This window comes from Poeciliopsis prolifica, unplaced genomic scaffold (assembly GCF_027474105.1).
Source record: "Poeciliopsis prolifica strain line A6 unplaced genomic scaffold, Auburn_PproV2 SCAFFOLD012, whole genome shotgun sequence".
Lineage (NCBI taxonomy): Eukaryota > Metazoa > Chordata > Actinopteri > Cyprinodontiformes > Poeciliidae > Poeciliopsis > Poeciliopsis prolifica.
Window position 1 is genome coordinate 9377292 of NW_026562387.1, and position 26728 is coordinate 9404019.

At 38.5% G+C, this 26728-nt stretch overlaps 1 protein-coding gene across 2 annotated transcripts in view; it reads left to right on the plus strand.

Moving 5' to 3' along the window:
- stau2 (staufen double-stranded RNA binding protein 2) overlaps nt 1–26728 on the plus strand; it is an 88537-nt gene that overhangs the window by 42436 nt on the left and 19373 nt on the right. For both annotated transcript variants that reach the window (XM_055037258.1, XM_055037259.1), the window contains exons 12-13: nt 8571–8935; nt 19019–19132. In XM_055037258.1, coding sequence (XP_054893233.1) covers nt 8571–8935; nt 19019–19132 — 479 coding nt within the window. The remainder of the gene's footprint in view (nt 1–8570; nt 8936–19018; nt 19133–26728) is intronic.

Genomic DNA, 26728 nt, shown 5'->3' on the forward strand with positions numbered 1-26728 from the left:
GGCATCGTTTATTCCTCTTTATGTCTGTTTGTGAACCTTTTATGCCAAAAGTATTTGGCAGTTGTTGATCTTAATATTACATTGGATGTTCTGTTCAAAGATATTCTGTTTTGTCTAGAATGGCAAACCGTGTTTTGGCTACATTTAAAAGAAATCAGGTGCATCTTAAAAAAAGGAAGGAATCGATTTCATTCTCTTTTCTTTTTTAGATACACTAGATTGCCAAATGTATTTTGACTGTGTGCCTTTCTCACTCATATAAAACTAGACTGGCGTCACTCTGCTGCTATGACAACTTCCGTTCTGGGGACACGCTAGACTTATTGCACGGGCGGCGTCCTCATACGATACCCATCAAAAATTCAGTGGCTGACCTATTTGTTTATTAGTGTTTGTCCAAGCAGTCTGCTTTTCTTGATGATTAACTCTCTATACCTGTAGCCATAAAGTAGTCATATACATCAGATTGGGTGAAAATATAGTGTATATAGAATACTTATTTATCAATGCTAGCCAGTATTTAGATTGAACTTTTGCAGTAACACAACCTTCTAACCACACTTTGAAAGTGGTAACTTGGTTTTTACACATTTTATAAAAATTCCTGACTGAATTCTATTAGTCGTCATCAGGACCAAAATACACATTTTTATCCCTCAAGGCATTGAGGCTTACTCTGAGAATCAGCTCAACTGTTTCTCATAAAGCACCTCTCAAGCAACAACATACCTGAAGCTCTACATGACACAGGCAGTAAAACCAGATGCAAAAACGTTAAAACTTTTATAATTCGTTTATAAGTGGTGATAAAAACCGGATAAGACGGTTGATAGAAGTTAAACATGTACTAAAGAAAATTAAGGCATATTGAAGTTATAAGTACATATGGTCACTGAGTAAAAACAACTGTAACATTTGATCAATAATACTGAAAACTCTGCCTCCAGTTCTGGACCACAAGTTTCAGTGAGCCTGCACATTCAAAGCAAATAATTGATTTGGGATTACAGAGGATATTAAAATAGCTACTTTAGGATGCAGCATTGCCAATAAAAAGGTTCGATCACCTTGAACTTGCCTCAGTGGTCAGAGAAAAAAAAGGGCATTTTATCTGATCACAGAAACAGAGCATCTTTGTAAACAAGCAGGACTTTATTTTGGATGAGCTCAGATCTGTGGGAGAGCAACACAACAGCCAGCGGTGATAATAATCTTGTTCTTAAATTAAAAGTCTGTGCCCCTGTATGTTTTTAAAATAATAAAAACAAACCATTCCCATAGACATACTGATTTAATGTCAATAAAACAAGCTTGTAACCTAAGCACCAGATTAACTTCCTCTGATTAATAGAACAGGGGCCATCAGCATCAAACTGTATGTTTTTGATTTGCTTCAATAAGCAAAGTACTTTATGCAATATTTACAAATTGGAATGTATCTACATTTGAGGCATGCTAAATTTAAGTGAGCTATTATCTTCATAACTTAAGCTTTTTTCCCATTAAATGGAGCTAAAACATTAGTTTGCAGTTGATAAATTAACACAGATGCAATATGAGACAAACATTATTGGATGCTGTTTGGCAGGAACGGCTGTTTTCCACCTCATCTGTATGTTATTAAGAAAATATCACTTAAAACCTGTAATTTATTGATTGGTTTTCTATTTTGTGTTTTTGTTGTTGTTTTTAAGTCCAAGCCAGCCATTGTCTAGCGGAGAATGTCAGAAATGTTGAAGGTGAAACACTTTATACAAAAATAGTCAGTGTCCTACATTATCCACAGTCCTAAATAAGCCTGTGATGCACTGAGCCTGATGGTTTGTGACGTCCCCAACTGATAAAAGGTCATGGCATGTTTACTCTGATGACAGCAAAGTTAATGCCAGGAGCTCAGACAGAAGCTATTCTGGGGACGAGTGAAAAAGGCTTAGAGATTGAAAACATTTTGGTCAAATGTAAGCTTTCTGCTGTCCTTTGACATAGTACCAATTTTACCTTTGAGAATAGAATTGTTTGTATCTTACAGGCTCTTAAAAACAATTCTGCACATTGATTGTATTTTTTTAGACTTGAAATACGGAATTTGGATGAGAACATGAACCTCTCCCATACCACCCTCATGCCTTAATTTAGTCCAATCTTGTGAAAGAGGCATCATCTTCATGTTTAGAGATTGATGATTATGCTCTCGGATGAAGTGTTTCAGTGTTTGTGGTTTCTATGGCAACTCAGGATGCAGGAGTTTCCCAATACCTCCAGAGTAGAGGCCCTGGGGAAATGTCTTCCTTATTTGGAGATCGTTTCTGGTGTTGGCATTGAGTGCGCTTCTGGTCCGCTGCCATTCTTGGTTTATCTCACGCGCCGTGCATGAGGCTTAACTATCTGCTAATCAGCTCTTAAAAACGCCCGATCCGCACAACACTCACACGATGCTAATGTCTGGATAATGTTTTTGCATAAACACCATTTACAACTCATTCAAACAAATACAGCTGGTCTCGGTTTTCTGTGTGTGCCTGCAGTTGGTGAATGGAAGATGTTTCTGATTTCTTCTTCCGAGCTGATTGGCTGAACACTTTGTGGTTAAAAAAGTGTTGTAAAAGACTTGGCTGGGAAGAGGACTTTACAGCTTTTGCACCCAAATGCCAAAAATGGGATTAATATGTGCATTTCAATGAACAAATTTAAATATGCTTTATTGATAACAGTAACATAACCATGATAGAAGCAAAGTGCACATTGTGCAGAAGTGGGAAATAAGTGTTTGATACGCCACCAATTTCTCAAGTATTCACTCTTACAAAGAATGGAGAGGTTTGTAATTTTCATAGGTACATCTCAAATATGAAAGACAGTCTAATAAAATCCAGAAAACCACATTGTATATTTTTAACCCTTGTGTTGACTTGCGGGTCAAAGGTGACCCATTACCATGTTTACCTGTGATAAAAATACCCTAAACTAAACTTTTTCCAGCTTGAAATTTTATGACTTTTCCTCAATTGACCCCTTCATTAGAAAAAGTGATACTTTGTTTTCATTTATATTTTCAAGGGTACAATGATTGTCTTATGGTTCATTTTGGGCCCATGCATTACAAAGGCATTTAAGCACTAGAAAAAAAGTTCAAAGGCCATACACAAACTCACTCTAATACCACCTCACACACACACACACACACAAGTACCTAAACCCCCCTGCCTCCCACACGCAAACATATCAAAGAAACTGAATTGATGTACGAATTGAACTTGCATTTGACCTGCACCTGCACTCTCAATCTGCAGCTAACCCCTCTTAGTGAAGAACATCTTCATGTCATCAAGATTTTCTTGAATAGCTTATGTTGAACATTCTGTGTTCAATGTGGGATGTTCCTCACCTTATGTTCAACATGGGGAGGAAAGGGAAGAATTATCTTCGTCTTATGATGAAGATGTTTATCATTAGAGCATCTTTATAAGATGAAAAATATCTCCACCTCAAGGGGATGTTCTTCATTTTATGTTCAATGTGTGGTGGGAAGGATAGGATGTTCATCTTATGTTGAACAGAAGACGTTCTTCATCTTGTGTTGAGGACGTTCAGCATAAGAACATCTTCACGAGATGATGTTCATCTTCTGTTGAACATCTCATATAATTGAGATACAACATAAGAACTGATGTTAAATTACACCTGACATAATATTAGAAAACATGACATATGAATTTATGAATGCACTATTATGTAATAAAATAATGAAGTCATATTGGAAACATACCATATTTTCACTATTATAACACTGTAATAAAATATTTTAGCGAGGGCTCTTTTAAATGCTGTAGCATTTGTTACATTTATAACAGTTGAAGGAAGTGAGTTCCATGTTTTCATTCCTCTAAAAATGAGCTTTCCTCCAAAGACTTTCAGCTGGGTTCAGATCTGGAGACTGACTCGGCCACTTCTGGACCTTGAAATGTTTCTTACAGAACCACGTATTGGGGACCCTTGCTGTGCGTTTCGGGTCATTGTCATGCTGAACAGCCGCGCCACAACTTGTCTTCAGTGCTCTTACTGAAGGAAGGAAGTTGCTCCACATAATCTCATGATGCTGCCCTCAGTACAATGCAGTCATCCTGCACTCTGCAGGATTGTAATCAATGACTATGTAATGTGTTACTCTGGTAACCTTTAGGACTATGTTCTCAGCTCTCTTCAGGTCATTGAGCAGATCTTCCTGTGTTGCCTGCAAACTGTCTTAAACAGTGTTTTGTGGATAATCTTGCTCACACTAAAATGTTGAGCTTCAAATGGTTTAAAAACTTCAGCCATAATTGCTTCTCTGAAGTCATTACTGATTTCTTATCTCCTTGGCACTGTGTTAGCACAGAGTTTTGTGCTCCATATCAGCAATTAGTGAAAACGGCTGGGCCCTCTACAAGTAGTTATGCTTGGAAATGTGAATCTGGGAGTCATGTCTGTGTGAATCATTTTCATTTGCCCTCTTATTTTCTGACTTAATCATCCCTGACAACAATAGTTTAGTTGTTAGACAATTTTTTTCCCCCTCCGGTCTATTTCTTGTTCATTATTGCAGTGGAAACATGGTGAAATATCTCTGCTGTCGTCATTGATTTGGTTTTCCCAGGCATAAACAATAGTACTCATTAGAAAATTTTGCAGAACAAACTGGGCTAATAATACAATTTTAGGGCTGATTAACTTTGAAAAAGTGATCACAGTGAAACTAGCAAATCACAAACTTAGCAGCAGAAAGGCAATAAACCATTGTAACACTATACTCATTGAAAGGAACCCTCAATAAAACTTCATGTAATGGGGATTAGCATTGATATATTCTGATTTTCTTTAATCTTATATATTTTTTTCAATATTTGCAAAAAATACAATAACAATTAATATATATATAGAAATCCTGACTTTTGATATTTTGTTCTTTTTAATGTAGCAGTTTGAAATTATTGGTGACATAATAAATAAAGGACTTCTGCAAATATACTTTGCCCTGCGACACCCTATTCTTTTCAGATTTAGCCATCACAAGTTATAATTTCAATTTATTGCTTTTTTATTTTCTGTACTATGAAAAAGCTGAAACATGGTGTAAATTCAGTCATTTGTAGGAACACCTTTTGTTACTCTACTAGGGCTGCAAAATATACCCAATTCCACCTCAGTGTCTGTTTGTTGTCATGGAGGAAAAGAAAGAAACTCCAACCAAAACAACAGCATCCCCGCAGCATGATACCACCACCACAGTGTCTCACCGTGAGAGACACCAGCTTTCTTCTACAACCGCAAGATTTATGGAGTACATCCACAACTCCTCACCTCTAATTTATTGGGGAAAAAACAGTGAATGTGTCATGAGCGGCTCATTTAATGTATCTTTAGTACTTTCTCTCACACACATCGCGGCCACTCACAACCTTTATTCCAGACTGTGTCTGTCCTTTGCCCCCGTGTGATCCGTGGAAGACGCAGCTCCAGCAAACAGGGTGGCTTAGAGACAGGAAGGGAGCGTAAAAAGAAAGCAGAAGAAAACGAAGTAAGAAGAGTGATTTTTCTCCCTTTTATTCCCATGGGTGCTGCAGCAGGGCTTTTCACTTGAGTTGCCACAATTCATTTCCTGCCGCCCGTATGTGTGTTTGTGTGCGTTGTGTGGATGCGTGAACTATGTAAAGGTCTTGCTCCACTCTGGTGATTTATAGCGGCGGGCTCCGGCCCTATCTGTTTTCGATCAGTCTCATGCTCAGCTCTGGCTTCCCTCCAGCACTCCCCTGGCCCACCGGACACTGAGTCTGGGTGGGACCCCCTCAGGAACAACACAGCTCTCTCCCTCTCTCTCTGTCTCTCTCTCTTGCTCTTTTATCCCCCTCTCCTCTTCTCAGCCTTGGCTTGTTCAACCCTCCCGCCTCCCTCCAACCCCACTTTCCCTAACTCGCTCTTGCTTCGTGTACACAATTTCACAACCGCTGTCTCAACATCACGCAAAAATAAACTCCGTCACTCTTGCTTATTCGCTTGCTCTGGCTGTGTTTCTCTGTCTTGCTTCTCACGCTAACCATCTGACATCAGCTTCGAGTACTCAGTCACATGCACACTCCTCCGTCAGTATTCTGATGTCATGCTGGATAACTTCTGTTATTTTATTCTGCTACGTTCATCTGCAACTTTAGCTTGAATTTAAATTCTAGCCATGAACATGACCTGGGAAGGGAGGGAGAAATATCCTTAAAGTTGTGTTACGGTTGGCGATGGGGCAGTTTGTTGTAGCATGAGTAATAAGCCTTGGATTTCGTTTTCTTCTCTTTTTCGGAACGAGAGCCAGCCTCTCTTTGTGCTCGGAGTGGGAATCGCTGTCAGTGAGTTCCCAGAAACCTTAGACATGAGTTTACTACAAGTGTGCAAATCTCAGCCGTTGTGCAGTGGATGGTAAATGTTAACTGAAACAGGAAGTGGCCTGTCAGTCATGGCGCTCGCTCCAGCACTTTCTCCCAGCTGTTACTCCACACACACGCGTCCGCGCACACGCAGAAACAAGCCCTCAGACAGACACGCAGACACAAAGACAGCTGCTCTTCCTGTCTCTGCTGACCTTGGATGGGCTCCTTGCGGGGTTTTAGCATCCACTCATCCTCACATCCTCTTTTATCATAACTACCTCACAAACTCAACATCATGCTTGTCTGCTGTCTTCTGCCTTTGACATGCCTCACATGTTTGTTTTCAAGCTCACAGCTTTGGTGGAAGCATTAAACTCTGGGTTGTGTCCTCCTTCAGTCTTTCAGGACTATCTCTTGACAGTGTTATCACTAACCAACATAAAATAGTTTCCAAACTGGTTAAAGAAAACTCCTTTAGTTCAGTGAGTTGTGGCAGAGCTGTAGCCTATTTAATGGAAAACTTTACAGACAGTAAAGGGCTTGAATTTCCTGGATCTGAATGGCTCTAAATGTTTCTTAAGAAGAATTCATCAAGGTTTTGTTGCGATTTTGGTATTGACGGAGTGTTGAAAGTGGGACAGCTGATACTGCTGTTTCTCATCAGGGATGAAGTCACTGACGCTCTGTTGATATCGGTGGACGCTCCGTTTCTGTCTCTGTTTGTGTTTGAGAGTGAGAGAGAGAGACTTTAACAGTCAACCTGATGGAAAAGTCTAAAGATACATTAATGGAGCTTAGACTTGCTGATGTAATACCAGAATATGAACTGTGATAGAAATAAGAATCTAAATGTTGGGCCCCTCTTACTCTGATTACCCTAAAAAAAATGAAGTTCAACAAAATTACTTTTTGGTGATAAGTGCAAATAATTTTATCTCAAAATACAGCCGACTTTTTCTGATGGAGGTATCCATGGACTTTATTTCTAATTCCAGTTATTTAAAAGTTATTATTCATTTATGTTATGACATTCTCTTTTTGGTTGACGCAGTAAAAGGCTATTTTTGTCCTACCTTTTGTGTCATCTTTTCTTTTTAAATTTTGCAAATCAAAATAGGTCAACTTTTTGGTCTCTAGATTTTTTACTTTTGGATTCAAAGCCTATTGCTCTCATATTTATTATGCACAAAATATGGACATAAGAACATTATTTTTTTTTAGCATTATTGATCGCAAAGTGTGACTTGAAAGATCTATATTTAGCTTCTACCCATGTTGTTAGATGTTTTTCTAGATGCAAACATTTTTCCCAGCGCTTGCTGAGTAGCTGTGGGTTTGTTTACGACTGAGTGACTGCGGAATCTGTTTAGACATGATTTCAAAACATTCGTAACAATAAAAGTTACAAGAACCAAGTTTGCCATCATATTGAGTAATTCTGTACAACAGCAAATCAAGAAATATTTATATTGTCTTTGTAAAGTCAAATAGAAGCAAAGCAGTGAGGTGTTGCATTCACTTTGACTTGTGTTTCACTGCACACTGTATGTTGGTGTTGATTCTTGGTCATGTACAACAGGACGATCCTAAGTAGAAGTCCAGTTTCCTTACTCACTTAGGATTGGAGACAGAATAAATTAATGATTCTCTAAATAAATCAGTCAGCGATCAAAATCTGAGTGGTAATAAGTATGTATTTGCTCTGGGAAGGATTGGAAAACACTTGGTTGGTGAAATGAGTCAACTCAATGAGGATGGCAGACACAAAAGTGGGGTTTTATTTACAAGGTAATAAGTGGACTTTCTTCAAATATAAAATTTTTATTTTCATTGTTGACACATTTCTTTCTTTCTCCTCTTTTTATATTGTCTTGTCTCAGATGTCCTACGCTATCTTGAAGCCAGCATGTGTTTTTTTTATTTCTTTTATGCGGTCATATAAAATATAGACAAACAATGCAATCATGTGAATGAGCAATATCTCATCAGATAGCCTGGTTTTTAAAGCTGTTGCAAAGGAATTTTTGAGGGGAAAAAGTCTGAAGTGTTTTATCTTTGTGAACAGTATTGTTCCTTTCTTTTACCAATTACTTGTTGGTAGGCATTTTATTTTTACCTCTTTTGTCTCTCCATGCAGTTGTTTTTTACAATTGTTATTTTTCAATTTCATTCCTCCAGCCCAGAAAGGTCTGCTCCACCTCAGCCCCGACGTCTACCAGGAGATGGAAGCCAGCAGGAAGCAGAGTGGCAGCATACCAGTCACTGGCAGCAGCAGCAGCACCACCGGAGGGTCCATCAATTACGTTGCATCCAAAGACGCGGGGTCCTGCTCTGCCCCTCTGCCCCCAGGACATTCTCCATATTACAGCGGCTCGTCCTCCTCACCCAGCCCCACTGCTACCATGGCCAGAGAGCTGCTGCTTAACGGCCAGTCACCTCCAGCAGATGGGTCGCTGCCTGTAAAGGGGAAGAACCTGGCCTGCAGTGTTTCTGTGCAGCCGGCACAGCAGCTGGATTACCTGGCTCACATCCAGGATTTCCAGGTAGGATTCAGAGAGGTGACACCAAGGCGTCTTTAAATTTCTCTGAATTTCTCTCCCTGAAGTTTACATGTCGCTGGGAGGATAAGTATACAAAAGTCACAAGTACTTCAAGATACTAGTTAAACTGTGGTAAACTCCAGTCCTTGTTTGAGCTAAGCAGCCATTTTATCCAAGTACAGACCACAAAGGAGACCGCTAAAATAAAACAAAATGTCTAACTTTGCATGAGAAATGAAAACTGCACGTCATAAATACAAGAGTCAGCGTTTACAAAGTTTAACAAGAATAAAAGCACCCCATGCTTTTGTTGGCTCAGCTGTTTTTAAAGTAAAATAATATGTTATTTAGAAATGCACCAATGGGCTTTTCATCTGTAATGCAGATTTGTGTTTCTTTGAAGTCAGAACTACCAATTCAGATCTTGACTGATTATATTTCTGTTTCGTTAAGACATGTAATCTTGAAAGAGAAGTAAAACGCTGCAGATTTTTTGATAGAAGTGCTAGAAAATGAAGGTCTGACAGTATTATTACCTTTATGCATCAAAAGGTTTTCTAGATCCATATCTGATTTGTTTTTAAGTTAGCAAGCGCATCAGAGCTGTTAGTTGATGTGTTTATAGATCGCCAATTCTGCTTGGGAAAGGGAAAGTGAAAGTGAGATTAAAAAATCTGATTATAAGCTTTTTAATCTGTCAATCCCTGACCAGAACCGTTCAAGGTGACACTGGCTGATTCCTCTCTGGCAAATTGATTGGTGCATCTCAAATAATTGCAACAGTGCATTCTTTGTCATACCTAACCGTGACTTTTGGATTGTGTTAACTTTAAAAAAAAAAACTCAACGAAAAAATAGTTAACAAGATAAATGTAATTCTATGATTTAGCAGACGTGCCATCAGAAAAATGCTAGCCTGATTTAATTTTAAATTTAAACATAATTATTAAGTTATATTTTATATTTCTATAAAGTATAATATAACATTTTATGTTATTATTTGCAGTATTTTATGTCTGTTGTTGAAGTGCCAGTGTGTTTAGAATATCTTGTAATAGACTGAAAGCACAATCAGTTTTCATTAGCAGACCTTGACTGATTATAATTCAGCTTCACATCAGCTTCACAGGTGAGTTTGTCAGTACCAAACCAGACATATTCACCACCCCTCTCCCAGGTCTGTGTGTGTCTGTGTTTTCCACTCGGGGCGGAGAATCCGTTGTCTGTTTCAATCTGTACATACCTGCGCGCTGATACCAGCGCCTGCTCATTTAAGCCGCAGATGCTTTTTATCAGTTTAAGCTAAAACATTTTATCTTAACCTGCTGAGGGTTCCTTTGAAAGGCCTTTGTTATTGCTCTTAGCCTTCCTGTGTGGATGTAACCTGAGAGAGCTCTGCTGCCTGGCCAATCGCACACACACACATTCACACAGCAGGTACTGTTTAGTGGAAACGGATGAGCCGGGCAAAGTTTGCCTGTAAAGTTGGCATTCTTGTAGTTTCCTAAACATATTTACTGTAACATATTACATAGTTGTGTGCTTTTGCTTGTAAATGCTTGCAGGCATTTCTGGGAGTAAAAACACAAACAAGCATCAGTTTACGCGCTGATCCCCTCGTGTTTCTTAAGCAAAGAATTCAGGCTGTAATTGAGACATGCTGACAATGTGTGTTCCTTTGAGAGGATGTTTCATATCTTCTGGGTTTGTAATGAAAACCTCTGCTTGCTTACAAAGCTGTGTTGAGCAAACTTAAACTTTATATGTCGCTGGTCATCACTGACTTTTAATATTTAGCCAAAATCCCATCACTTGATTCTCTGTGTTAAAGTGCCTTTCTATTTACACGGTCCAATCAATTATTTTTTTTTTTTTTTTTTGAAATTTGATAATGCTGTCATTGTTGGATTAGAAATCTTGTAACGTCATTATGTTATCCAAGTGTGCAGATTACAGTGACTACGATACAATGAATTAAGGAAACTTGGCCAGCACTGAGGGCGTTCTCAGGAGACAAAAGCTCAAGTCTACCTGCTAAGCCTTTTTTTGATCTAATTGGAAAACAGCCACAGGGGAGAAACTCGGATTAGCTAAGCAACAGCATTTTTCTGGTGGTAGCTTGGGGCGTAGATGTTGGCACCTATTCCAGAGTTTTTGTTTGTCCTAATAATTTGGTCGCTGTGTTGTTGGCACAGTGGATATGTGAGAGTGTGAAAGTAGGACAGAGACAAAAAAGAAAAAAAAAAGCCGAAAGTCAAAGACACTCAGGACAAAAAAATCTCCTAGTTTTCTGTAGTTCCTTTTTTTTTTTTTTTCAGGTTTTGCTATATGGCCATTTTGTTGCTGTAAATTTACCTGTCATGAATCATAAAATATCTGTATCCCATTGACACTACGTTCTTGAAATGTTGAGTAGATTTTTCTGCGTGTTGTTTTTGTTGTCACAGGGATATCTATTTCTGTGAAAAGAATTATGCTGCTATCCATCTTCTTCCCAATCGACACAGTGTACTCAAACAGCCCTTCAAGTTTACTACTTTTTTACTCTAAATATAACATGATCATCCCAAACAAACACTGTAATTTATATTGTTTATGTTGCTTGTGAAGTAACGGCTTTTTCCTTGCCTTTCCTGACAGAACTGGTGTAACTAAACTGGATTTTCAAATTTGGGTTGGTGATTGCCTCTCTCCAATAATAATTATGTTCCTTAAGCGACTAATGCTTCACATTTCTGGGGTTAATAATGCACATTTCACTCTAAAAACACATTCTTTTGTGTCTTGGTTGTATATAGCCAAAGAGTTTTTGATGGTATCATCATGCTTGTGGAAATTATGTTAGGAGTTAGCCACACTTGTCAAGAAGTTAAGGTCCACAATTCCCGACCTGCTTTCTTGCCTGATTTCTTTGGATTTTACCCATTATTGCCACAGAAGGAAGCAGTGTGTTTGAGGTGTTGCGTTAAAATACCCGCCCAGATGTGCCTCGTTTTAACTCAGATGTTGTGAATCAGAGGCTTACGTAGGCATGATGTCATCACCTGTTCTTTCCCAAATAATTTAAAGCATACTAAACTTAGCATAAGAATATAAAATAAAAATTATAGCTCATTATTCTGGCCTTTAGCAAGAAACATTATTTTAGTCATTCTAACTGCTTTGAAAAAGAAAAAAATAAGTTGAACATGATTTAAGGTCGGAACATAAGAAAGAAAAGTTTCTCTTTATATAGAGTAAAAATTTGGTTTCAACAGATGCTGTGAATTACATCTAGTTGCATGCTTTTTCTATACGTTGTAAAATAAACTGGCTCTGTTACATTTATAACTAAATGAGTGAACAGCATGCGCCCTTTTCCATAAGCCATATTCCCTGGTAACTGGCAGCAAGAGCAGATATGACACCTTTGTAGCCCCACTCAGAGGTTACGCTACTCCTGATGCTGTTCCTACACTGCCGTGGAAAATATGACAGAACCGCTTTGTTTATTGTTTCATTTTGACCAGCCTGTCGGGTTTTATTATCGACATTGGGCATTAGATCTTTACTCTAAAAACTGAGGTAATATCAAAAATTCGGTGGCACAGAATCTTTGAAGACTGAGGGTGGAAAAGAAACCCCTCAATGTTCTCTAGAGTTAGAGGGAATAGATCAACCTTCTATATTGAACATTCCACATCGTGTTTAAAGAGATAAATCCTCTTCTCTGTTTTTTAATCTCTCTATCCAAAGCAACAAATCCAAGATGCTAATCAGCTGAGATTCTTTTAATGAGGTTGTGGTGAAATGTTAACGTTGGAGACGGATTTAAAGACAAAGCAGGGATGTACTCTTCGCTGTACTGAAATCAGAACTTGATGTTGGAAATCCCATGTTAATGAAAACACTATCCTTGCCGGGTGGCGGGTGTTGATATCCATTCACTCCAGTTCCCAGGATTTCTCACACTTTCACACTGTTTGTTCTTCCCTCTCCCCGCTTCCTCCTTTGGCCGTGTAGAAAAACCACATCAAGCGGCGTCGACTACACCTAGTACACTGCCTGGCAGTTTCTGAGCTTACACAAAACACACCCTTTTTTCTTTTTTCCACCTTATTTTCTCCCTCCCTGATCTCCACTCCTCACTCTCTCGTCTCTCTTATCGAGATCAAATGCATGAGCTGCTGCAAGCGTTCAAAGACCAACAGTTTGTTTCCAATCTCCTTGTCATCATTTCATTCCTCCGCTCTCTGTTTACTCTGGGATTTGCTTTAGAAAATACATTTTGGGGTGGCTAATCCCACCACGCTTTATTTCTGCGGCCCCGGTGATGGCTTCCAGCTGCAGTCTGCGGCATATTTGTGTGAAGAGCAATCTTCGAAAACAAGTTTTGTCTGTGGTATAAATCAGACTGCTATTGCTCTTCTGGCTCGGCGCACAGTCTCTGCTCACATGGTGGCCCTCCGTGTGCGTGTTGACGCGCATGCCTGCGTCTGCGTGCGTTTAGCAAAACTCGGCAGTGATGTTTTTGCGCCGCAATCAAGCCCATTTGCGAACCTTTAAATCAAATACCCTCAAGTGCCAGCGCTGCATTTTTGCTAATTTGAATATGCAGCATAATCACTTTTCCTCGCCTTTGTTCTCGTGTATTTTGATAGTATTGGTCATATTTCATTGAATTCCCGACATTTGGCAGCATTGGCAGTTGTGTGCCACTGCAGGCTCTGCACGTAGAGATGGAGGGTGTGTTCACCCTGGCACTTTGTTTGGAATCTGAAACAATACATTTTATTATCCTCACGCATGTTTCTCAGAAAAACTCTAGGCCTGCATTTTTCCTCTAGCTTTAAGTCATGCTGTACTCTATGAGCTCTTGTCACAAGACAAGTTTCTAAGAACTCCCATGACTACTTTTTGAGAGGGGGAAACATAAAAACTCAAATTTGTGCTGTTGTCTTTGTCTAAATCTTCATGGATGTTCCAAATATGATACTTTATTGAAAGGGGGGTGGTATTTTATGGGACCATGCACACTCCTCAATGTTCCTGTGAAAACAGTTTCCCAAAAGTAATTTGTTAAACCTGTGCAGCTTGCGCTTGCAATTAAAGCTGAAATAAATCTCTTTCGAAATGCGAACATTCGCAACAAGATGTCATGAGAATGTAGCCGAGTTTATTTTGAACCGATGATCTCATTTTTGTAAAGACTTTAATGGTGAGTGCGTTTCAGGAGGAGCACCTTTGTTTGGCCTCCACATCCTGCTATTCCTGGAAGTCCAGAGAATATCAACAGTCCACTCAAAACCTCTTGACTCCAACAAAGTGGCTTATTTTGGAGCCTAATTGATTTTTACCAGATTCTCTCAGTACAGGCTTGACAACTATGAAGTCAATGTTATTTCCTCCTAGCTGCACATTGTTGTGAAATCCTCGTATTTAAGCAAGCAAATAATGCAACAGGCCTCCAGTTCAGTGTTTGTTTTAGAAGATACTCTTACAGCATTGTGAAACTTCATCCTTGGGATCTGTGTGGGCTTCTCTCGCTGCTCCCCAACATTTCATTTCTGATTTTAAATTTTGGGTTTTGACCTACATAATTGTTTATGTAACATAGATTTTGCCAAGCTTCATAAACAGTGATTGTGGGATTTTTTTGTTTGTTTTTTTTGGTTCGTGCATGTTTACATTTGCTTGAATGAAGAGGGCCATTGGAAGATGAGCCATCCAGCTTTAGAAGCCAAATGTCAGAGGTCGCTCCACATTAGTGCCGCCGATCAATTGCAGGCCTTGCATAACTCTCCTGCTTCTTTGTCTCCAAAGGAAGTGGATTAGAGGCTGTGTTTTGTGATGGGACCAGGGATGATTAGTCCGGCCTGTTTAGAATGCATCCGCTCACAGATGCACTCAAAACAGGCCGGCTGGCATTTGAGAATGGGCTGCTTGTTTTTAAGACGCTCGTTATTTCAGTTTCCGCCAAATCATTACAAATGAAATGATCCTGTAGACACTGAAGGGTCAGTCAACTTTGTTTCCTGCCTTCAGTTAAGAGTTAGTGGTAAATCCTCAAAGCGGTCAGACATATTGACTGTTTTGTCAAATAAATAAATAAAATTAAAAAGTCACCAGGTTAGTAGGACCCACGGGTGATTGTTGGTGGCCTGCCAGTTTTCACTCATTTCTTGACCTCATCATGTTTATCATTCTGTTTTTATCAGAAATCAAGAGGAAGGGAGAAATCATAGCTTGTTAGGAAAAAAAAAATATATAAAAATTTCGATGCAAGATTCATCTGCATGTAAACTGTAGTGTTCAATGCTCTTTGCGGTGGAATTCAGAAGATGTAGAAAAATAATTACAAGGCAAAACATGTAAGTGAAGTAGTCAATATTTACTAATTGACTAATTCACTCTAAAATGTGATGTATGGCTGGGAATGAAAGATAAACATTTTATCTGTTCTACAAGCATAAAGTTTGCCTGAATCTTTGTTCCCAAACCTGTTTAGTTTGACCAGTGTGCTAGAGATGAGTTTAAATCTTCATTGAGGGAAAAGAGGTGAATTTTAATTCTATAATTTTTTCTAAATTGACCAGAACTACTCCCCGACATTATCCTCCCACCACTATTTTTAGCAAGGATAAACAAAATAGGATTAATTGAAGAATTATGTTCTTGTCTTTTGGTGGAGAATTCAATACTGATTGTTTTGAAACTTTACCGGAACATTTTGACAGAATGTCTTCTTAGAATACATACATGCAAAGTAAAATGAAGAGGAATCTCCTAGAAAAGACACAAATGGAAAATTTAAACTATAAGAATGAATGTATTATTTTACATTTTATTACTTAAGGAACAAGAAATCTCATTTTGTTTTATATTGTTGTATAAAAGGGATTTTTTTTGTCCAAATTTTAATGCACAAGATTTAACTTAAAATTAAAAGCCTTTTAGAGAAGCTCAACTTATTTCAGCTAAAGTTTTGAGTTTGCAACAGATAATTGGAGCAAAGTGCCAACTGTTCATCATGATTACATCATGTATCACAGTCTCCTATCCAAAGAACTTGTCACATATAAAAAAACCACTCCATGCTTTTTCACCCAACTCATTCAAGTACAGCATCTCCTAAAATTCCAGCATAAATCGTTTGTTACCAAATTGTTGTATTGTCATCTTTTTCTTGTCATCTTTTGTTTTTCTTTTTTATTTCTCCCTCCCACCTTTGCCCCTTTCTCGTTTATGCTAAAGTCTGGAGAATTTATTGGAGATTACCCGTCTGGAAAGGCTTTTTTTTTTTTTTTTTTTTCCATAGCTCACTTTACTACATTCATCAGTCATACTCATAACAGATAGCGTTCCACAGTTTATCACTGGGAGCCTGGCTCACCAGCAGGTGTGCACGCACGCACGCACGCATGCCAGCATGTGCTCTATGTATGCGCTGTATGTAGCATTGCACGGTTGTTCGTGTTTTCATGGAAACATGTTCATATCTCTCTGTGCTTGAGTGTGAATTACGATCAGGCAGCCAGACTTCCATGTGTCTGGCTGCCTGATCGTAACTCATCCGGAGAGAAAAAACGCGCGCGCACACACCCCACTCTGGAAGCTTTCAGTCACAGATCGTATACAGCCGCTGTGTGTGCGTACTTGTGCATGCACACAAGCTCAGCATGTATAGCCATCAAATAATGGCCTTGATAAGATAAAACTTTGATCCGGTGAGGAGATTTAGGGCACTCAAAGAAAAATAAGCACACGTCTGCATACAGAGGCTTGTTTTATGACTTTCTGTGATTAAAAGACTTGAAAACGTTTCTGCCAACATAAATATGCGGATTGGGAGCCAGGACATTCATTATGCTTGAATTCAAAAGCTGATATCTGTTTTTCCACAAGCTTGTTGTTTCATTGGATCCTTTAAAGTATGTGAAATATGATTTTGCGTCATAATTTTGTGCAAAATTATATTTTCCCAATGAGGCAGAAGTTTCCTGTGCACTGTAAAAAGTCCAGAGTACAGTGCCTTATGAAAGTAATACTTCTTTTTCACATTTCATCACATTATAACCACAAACTTTCATTGTTCTTTATTGGGATTTTTAAGTAACAGACCAACATAAATGGCCACACAATAAGTAGAAAAAATTTGCATATTGGCGAGGCTATGAGATTTTTTCTTTTTTAACTTTGAGAGTGTGGTCACAATTTTACCTGAATAAACATGTTAAGATAACAAAAAACTGTGATTTTATTTCGACACTAACTTAGTCATCAGGATCCAACATAACTAGCTCATTTCATGTAGATATTTATTTGAAATAGCTGTTTGCAGAATGTTTTAAAAGTCCTCCTACTGGTAATGATGTGACAATGATGTGAAGGTATAACTTTTCCAAAATTCCTCCTTATAAATGGTTTTATTTCTTGTGTTCTCATAAAATTAATTATTTATCCTCTTAATATTATGACTGTATTCTTGTAATCTTATGCAGTTTTTCCAGGGCAGTCCTGGAAGAAAATACACTGGAAGACATGAAGGTTTAGCTTTCAGCAGGACAGCATGATGTTAAAATACATGTAAAACAGTACAGGAATGGCATCGATTAGTACATATGCATGTGTTAAAATGGCCCAGTCAAAGTTCAGGCCTAAATTTAATTAGTAAGTTTTGTTTGATAATTACATAAGGTCTGCATCCAATCCTTGCTGTTTGGCAAAGAAGAATGTGCGAAACATTTAGAGTCACTGGATGTCAAATCTGGTAAAGAATAACCGCAGAGTTTATGTTGCACACCATCCATTTTTAGATTTATATTCTCCTGAAAACCTTTTATTTCCACTAATTGACTGACTAGTTTGTGTTTCTCTGTCACTCAACTTAAACAAAATCAGTCCGAATCTGTGCATTAACACAAATGTTCCACAAACTTTAACAGAAAACCTCTCTGTCCTTCAGCGCCTCCGTCTCTTGGTATTAGTTCTTCTTTCAGGTCTTATAGTTATGTGTTCTATTTATTAAGATGCCTGCAGCTGTCCTGGGCAGAAGTAGGCCAGGCAAACACATATAAACTCGTGCAAGTCCACAGGCGAACCCTGGGATAGAGCCAGTGAGAAGTAGGGCAGGCTAAGCAGCCAGTGTTAACTAAAAGCTCTTCCATCTCAGGAGCAGCCTGTCCCAGAGGAGCAGCATGTCATAACAGTCCTGATTGCACAGCATTTAGGAATGCTTGCGGAGTTAACCTCTCAATTCGGAGGGGTCACTCACGATGCGATCTCTACCTCGGATGCCCCCTCTCAATCACACACAGATGCACTTTCACTTGTTCCTCTCTGTTGCCATTCCTGTGTGTTGTTGGGTAATTGAGCATAAAAGCGTTGAGCATTGCAGTGCCTTTGCAACGACCAATTTCAGTCCTTATTTTTATTCCAAATATTTTTTTAACCACCCCCTCATGAAGTTGTGCTCTATTGTGAAGTGAAAGAAAGATGACAGAAAAGTGTTTGATGTAATAGCATTAGAATATTACATAGGCCTGTTATTGTAGCAAATTTTGTTGGACCATTAACTGTCCCAATGATTATTGCAATAAGCGATTATATTGTTATTTTTAAACCATTTTCAAGTAATGCACTACAAATGGCATAATAATGCAAGTTCACCCTCTCAAAGAGCAATAAAATTACATTTTGCAAAGAATATTTAACACTACAATTGAAAGATGTTTTAAAAATCCAAAATAAAACCCCAATTAAAAATAATGAATAAAATGGAAATAAAAAAACAAAATAGAAACCATGAATAAGATGAATTATGATGTCTCAAATGGAAACAAAATTACCCTTGAGCTCTTTAGAATTTGTCATGCAGTTAATTGGTTTAGTAATAAATCACAGGTTTTGTAATAGAAATATATACAATTTGGTTAAGATTTTACAATATTTGTAAACCATTTTTAAATGCATTTCCATTTTTCCATTTATGTTCTATATTGTGTTGGTCTTTTATATGAAACACAATCTCAAAAACAGCTTCTTTTTGAGGGAATGTTATGTTTTTATTTATTTACTCGCTGCTGAAATTATTTGTTACTTTTTCAGGTGCAGTACAGCGATGCGCAGAGTGGGAAGGATTTTGTGACCTATCTGACCCTGTCCCCAGTGCAAATGACTTTCCACGGCACCGGGAGCACCCTACAAGCCAGCCATGACCAGGTATGTGTGTAAGACAAACACACAAGCTGACCGTCGGGCTCCTTGCATATTTAATACAACCACAAAAATTATTGGGAGTGGATATTAAAAAAAGACATGCTTTGCTCCATTCAGTTTGTATGGACCAAGAAAGAGATTCTACCTAGTAACTGCAGTTTTCTTTTTTTTTTTTTATATAACAGTTTTTGTAAACATCTACATATATAATTTCAGACTCTTGTTGTTTCTCATTTTCATGGCTTTGAAATAGTTTTGGGCTGAAAAGAAAGAAAAAGGACAAAAACACAGTTATTGGACTGTTTTCATTATTGTATTCTAGAGATATGACTGTCATTTTGCCAATGTTGAACAACCTGTTGCCTTGTTTTTTCTCTATTTTTATACAGTTCGGTAGTTCTTTTTTTCTTCTTTTTTTGTATCAATTTTACGTAGTATTTTTAATGTAAAAGAAAAAGAAAAAAATGGCAAAATTAGGACAATCACTGAACATTTTAATATACACTATTAAATTTGAATTGCTACACATTTAGCTAAAGATGCTTTGTAATTCATTTAAAAAACTCTTTGTGGTTTATAAATATAAGCCATTAGTCAATGTAAAATAGTACAGAAAGTTTAGTTGATATGCATATGAATACGTCATATACATATCAGTTCAGTTTTGATTTTCCAGCTTAACACACCACAGTAATGTTTACTCTTTGGGTTCTGGGACTTTAACCATTACTCTCAAAGCATCATGGTGACCTGTGAAGTTTTTCCATGCCATCAAAGTAATCCTCACGCAGAAATCTGTTATTTCTTCCCAAGTTTAGGGCAAATTCCTCCTCTTTTTTTTTTCTTTCCTTCCTCCCTCTCCAGTTTTCTCACTCATTCTCACTTACGTACTCCGCTGTATTCAGAAGGAGGCTCTTTGTCTTGCGTTGCCCAAGCAGAAAACCAGTTGCTTACATTCTATCATCTAAACATAGGACGCCCCTTTGTTCAACGGCCATCAAAGCTTTAATAAAGGGCCGGCCCGGCCCCGAATGGGACAGCTGACAGGGGGCTGGTGTCGCCAACGCTAATGGAGAGCCGAGCCAATATAGGGCAGGCAGGTCTGCGTCCTTGGGACCTGTTGTTGCCAGGAGCACTGGGGCATGACCGACTGTTAGAGGAGGCCTTTCTTTTCCTTCGCTCAGTACAGTGGCGAGTTCGACCACAAAGGGAGCATCTAACAATAAGGGGTCAACGTCAGCAGCCCTTGAAATCCTGCCATACGAACAGACCTCAAGGCGTCGCTCTTTTTGTCGGGTCCACCGTTGAACGCTCCAGAGATATTGGAAATACAGTATGTTGCAAAAATAATGATTGAGCTTTGAGCTTTTCTACATTTTCTCATACATTACAAATTTGTTTCAATGGGTACAGCCGAACACAAAGTGGTGCAGAAAGAAAAAGGACGGGGTATTTGACATTTTAAATAATAAAATAAACATTTGAAAAGTGTTGAGAATTTCTGTCCAAGCTACACTCTGGGAATTCAATTACAGACACTGTAGTCGTCGGTAGAGCTGTCCTGGTTCAGTTCCAAGACTTGGATCAGGTGCAGCGTGAATTCCCCCTTCTTTCAAATTACTGAGTGATAAAACAAACTCGTGCCAAAGAAATCTTAGAAGAAAACATGTACTGTGGTCTGTGTGGGGTGATTCCCGATATTTCATGTGGTGATGGCAGCATCATGCTGTGTATATTGCTTCTGTGGGGAAAGGGCAGCTGGTTGGAGTTGATGTCAAAATGGATGAAACCAGATACAAAGCACTCCTGAAAGAAATACTTATTAACTGCTGCAAAACACCTGAGACATAACTGGACTTGCATTTAAATTAAATTAAATGTTTTAGATCAATTCCTATTGAACATCTATCTATGTGTTAAAATAGTCCAAAGTATTTTTTATTATTTATTTACTGACAGTCTCTGTTAAGTCTGACTGAATTTGAGTTGTTTTGCAAAAAATAATCAAAATATAAATTAAAATATTTCAATTAGATTTCTCAGGCTGGTACACATGGCCAAGGATTGTTTTTCTATCCTGACTCAGGTTGACTTCATATAAATATATCACACATACAAGATTTTTATTTGGAAACTATGTGGAAACAATCCATGTACTGTGTGTTGGTCTGCCACATAAACCCCCAATGAAATAGATTTTGTTAATACATCAGAAAAAAGAAGTGTGTATTGTAATATGAATATTTTGGTGGACTTAAAAAAAATTATATATATATATATATAATTTCTTTACTTCAAACAAATCTTACATTTAGATGTCTGCATATATAGAGTCCTGCACATAGTGACAAATTGCAAGCCTTTCATTTCCTATTTTGATATTTATGGCTTGCACATCATGAAATGTTTTGTTTATGTGACACTTAAAATCCACAGCCTGTCAGATTTCCATGTGTTTTCTGGAACACGTGCGACTCTTGTCGCCCACTCTCTCAGCCACGCTCGGTTTGCAAATGGATCTCTGCAGGTAGATGCTGTAAATTTGATGCGATAGACCAGAGGATCGCTTCACTAACAACTGATCAAACATCTGATTATACCTTTCCTGGAGCCTGCGGGAGCTGCACACACGCTAACCTGTGACAGTTCAGTCAGAGTCAATCCGGACGTGTCCGGGGGGGTTCCTGCAGCTTATCTGCGCTTCCGTGGAGATTTACGTCACGTTGATGGGAGTCACTGATAGAGATCTGTTGCCAAAGGAAATCCTCTGTTCATCTCTCTCTGTAAAATACGCACGTATGAATGAGTTTCCAAACACGTAAAAAGAAACACATTAGTCATTTGTTGGTTTCAGAAAGCAGAACCCGAATCATTATTTCTTCATGAATCATATAATTATATTCAGTTTCTCTAAGTGTTCCTGTTTTTAGCTTTTAATTCAACTGTATGCAATGATTATCTTTTTATTATACACATTCAATGTGCTATCGTTTCTGAGCAAACAAGCCTGAATTTTTATATTTTAACGTACTATTGATAAATAGTTCTCTACTCCTTTTAGAGGGTAATTTACTTACTCAGATATCTTTTTTGTTTGTTTGTTTGTTTTTTACTAATTTCTCCTTCAGAAATTTTACCCAACAAAGGAAGCAAATGGTAGACAAAAAAGTAAAACTCAATCAACAGACAAATCATGGTGGATATATATATATATATATATACACATGTATCATAAGATCCTATTAGAGCACAAAGTAGATATTTGTATTGTGTATATATATATATATATATATATATATATATATATATATATATATATATATATATATATATATATATATTTTTTTTTTTTTTTTAAATCTACCTGAGAAGACCTGAGAAATGCTCCAGCCTTCAGTGGATCATGTAATGTGTGTGAAGTTTTCAACTAATAGCTCTTGAGTGTCATCTGTATAATCTCCGTTCGTTTTTCAAAGATGTAGTAGAATTGAGGGTGATGTAGGCTGTTTCTGTGCCTGCCCAATTGATTCATAGGTCAAACTTAAGTTCCCTAGAAATAATGAAACATGCAATTAGGAGAAAACTGACCTAAAACCTTGCATGTTTTTTTTTTTTTTTTTTTTTTTTTGCTATATCAGAGAAATGACACAAGATGTGATGCAATATAGCATGATATACTGTAGGATGTATTGTAAGAAATATGTACTCACACCCATCTTTTCTTGTGTGTTGGGTCATTTCATATATATGGTCTTAAAATAACAATATAATTGTTTATATATATTTTACATATATTTGTCACACAGTAAAAATCCTGGATTAGTTCAGCTGTGTTAACTGTGACAATTTAAAGCAGATTTTCTTTTCTGTCTGTGAAACTCTCCTCCCAGGCATGAGGTCCTCCAAAACTGCAGTTACCAATGAAAATTAACAAAGGAAGAAAGAGCAAACAGGTAAAGGAGAGAGAATGAAAAAATAACTGATTTTATGGTAGAAATGAGGAAGAACGGAGAGACGAAGTTAGTTTGAAAAAAAAAAAAAAAGACAGGGCTGAAAAAGGAAGGTCAGTCAGACCTAAGATTTGGAAGACATTTAAAGAACATTTTCAAATAACTAGCAGACTGAATCACAGATTTACCAATCTGTGATTCAGTCAAAGGCTGAATCAACTTAACCTTAAGTCTCTGTTGGAGACTTAACCTTAATGACAAAAGTCATCTGCATTTTATCCAAATGAAACCTCCACAGACAGAATCCCTTACCGGCAGGAGACGGCACAGCCCTCAGATGCCATAATGCTTGGCCTTGTGTGGACATTCTTGGAGGGTCTGTGAGAGATATATATACAGCTGAATAACATCCGTGCCATTTACTCTGTGCCATCTGCTGAACACATGTGAGCCTACGGGCTTCGGAAAGTAGCCTGAAGCTCAAAAGTTCCCTCAAACTTCCCTCCGTCTGATAGGAACAGAAATAAAGAGACGTTTAATAGATTTAATAGATAATCTGCATGGCTCAGAAGACAAACAGCCTTCCTGTTCTCAGTCCCTATATTAAGATGCAGATTTATTCTTAGATGGCCTCTTGTTAGAAGTGTTTAACGTAAACCTGAAAGTTGCTCCACATCATTTTGGCTCTACTCCTTTTTATTACACCCACTCTGATTAGGTAAAACCCCAATCACATTTATTTATTATAAACTGCAGACAATGACATTTGGCATCACTGCGAGCCTTTTTGACAGACTGATTTCTGTGTTTGCTCTTTTGAGCTGAAATAACTCTCTGGCAGTCTCCACATGGCGGCAGGGAGACTCTAGGGGGGTCGAGCCCCACTCTACTTTGTGCGAGGTGTTGCTGGCCCAACATGCGCGACCCGCAATCGAAGATGACAGGGTGACTGTTGTCTGCCACCAGATCCTGTGTGTATCTGTGTGTATTTGGGAGTGTTTATGGCTGCTTTGCGTGCAGAGTCGTCCTCAGCTGAGTCACCCCCCGGGTCTTAGAAGCCCCCATCTCCCAGATCATCAGCTGTGGCTGCTTAAATCTCCTGCGGCAGGAGCACTTTTTGACTGATTTGATATGATATTTTAGCCATCCTGCGTCAGGATGGCTAATGTGTTGAATGTGTTGCTGACATTCTTCTAGGTTGTTTTGTTGTGTTTGCTTTTCTTTTTTGTTTTTTGTTTGGCTGGTTTTTTGCAGTAAATTTCCATATCTTCATTTGCAGAAATAATTTTACTATAGTGAAAACGCTCTCGCAGAGCCAAACCTGCTTTGCCAAAACACAGTTCTGGTCACATACCTGCACCTTTGACTCTTTCTTTACACCACTGTAAACACATAGACAATCCCTCAAATCCTCTGCCAAGACAAAACCTCCCTAAAGTAGGAGAAACGTTGCCTCGGTAGAGAGCTTCAGGAAGTTGTTGGTAAAAACTGTGTTTGATTAAAGATGCTGACATTCCATAATGGTCTTTTTGGCTGTAATCATGCAGAAGGTGGGTATGATGTTTGCAGTAAGGGGAAATTAGGCTGCCACATTGTTGCTTTTAGTGCAATTCCCACCCCTGATTTTTACAACCACATACAAAAATACCCTTTGCCCTAATGTACCTACTTACTCCCTTGAACCATAATTTATTTTATTGGGGTTTTATGTGATAGAACAACATGAAACTCCTCGCTAACCATAATTGTTATTTTGGGAGACAAATAAATCGTTTTCGTTGTTGTTGTTGATGTTGATTTTTATTATTATTGTTGTTGTTGTTTATAAGTCTTGTCTAATAAAAATCAGGAAACTGTGAAGTATATTTACATTCTGCCTCATTTATGCCATTATACCTAACTAAAATCCAGTGCATCTGGTTGCCATTCTCACCATACCCATAACTACTCTGTGAAGACTCGAGAAGGTTGCTAGAGAACATTAGATGACAGACGTGGTTATGGAGACCAAGGAACACAGCTGACACTTAAAATGATAAATTGTGGCGGCCTTTACGGCAGGATGCAGTTCTAAAACAATATCCTAAACTATGAACAACTAATTTGAGTTTGGTTCAATCCATCACCAGGAAATGGAGAGACTGCGGCACAATTGCAAACCTCTGGAGGGAGTCCAGAAATCCACAGCACAAGTTTCAGAGTCAACAGGGACGCTGCTCAGGTTTGACAGGAAGAACGACAGAGCTAAATACAGGGTGAAACTGTTCCGCTCCCAATGTGAAAAGTTTCTTACTGACTTTAGCGACTCATGATATTGCAGGGACAGTAGAATTTAGGTTGGGCCTAAAGAAATCCAACCTGACCCTGAACTAGCCTGATCCAATTAACCTTAATTATAGGCCCGAAGTAAACCCAACATATAGACCCCCATTTAAGTAAGCAGTGTTACTTCTCCCACTTTTAGATTTCGCTTAATGTCTTCCAACTTAGTCTTGTTGCTTGTTTTAACTGCGGGATGAGTCAAGTGCAAATCTTCAGAGCAAAATTTCAGGTCATGTTCGGCTCGGGCCATAAAGCTAAACATTAAGGAACGGATTGTTCTACAGAACAGAGACTCTGGGAACTGAGTAGAAATGCTCTTTTAAACATTTCATTTTTGATTCGTTGAAAATCATAAAAACAAAGAAGCACATCTTCTACTCCTGTCTTTTCGGTGACGCAGATCAGTTCGAACAAATTCATTGAGGAGCATGAGCTTATTGTTTACCCATTTGTACACGAAAGCACACCATAGCTTGAACTTCTTTTGGAAAGCCAGCAGTGATACCCAGACTTCGCAAAGTCTAGCAGAGACCAGTGGAAAAGACAACTGCTGGCCAGGTCTTCAGAAGTCCCCCATGGAGCCAAGCAGAACAGTGGGAGAGGGAGCTGCAGAGGGCCAGAGGTTGAACAAGCCTTGCGTTTGAAGTCTTCCTCCCCGACTGCCCCGCAGACGTTACCCCATGCAGGGCTCTTCTCAGGGGGCCCCGCTTTAGTGTTACCCAACCGGGCCGGCAGCTGTCGGACGGCTTTTCCTCCCTGCTTATCTGTCTTGCCTGTCTCGTCTTTATGTACCAGTGTTGTGTAACCAAGCTCAGCACCTGGAGGTGTCCTAAATCATTAAAATGCCGAAAATACTCACATTGAACGGTTTAAATGTAAACATTTATTTATTTATTTTTCTTGTTAGAATTAATTCTTTAATTTTTTTTATTGTAGTTGTAAATCAATACATAAAGTCTGGATATTAATGAGGTTATGCAACTGTCAGTGTGCATTATTTATGGAGATATTGACAGCTGCGTGTCTAGTGGAAAAGTCAGGAGAAAGAGGCGTTTTCATCTCTGGATTCTGTTGAACATCCTTCCAGTTCAAAAGCACAATTAAACACAAGCCAAAAAAAGTTTGGAGATTAAACTAAACATTTGCCAGACATCAAACCACAGCTGAGTGAAGTGATCCAAGAATTTGGCTCGCGGGAGCATTCATCTGTTGCTTCTATGCACCGAGCCAGTCTGCAAACTCCTTTAGGCCCAGATTCAAAACATTACTGAGAATAGTCACTACGGAGCGCCACTTAAAGCTGCAGCTGGAAGATCCGACTTTCCAT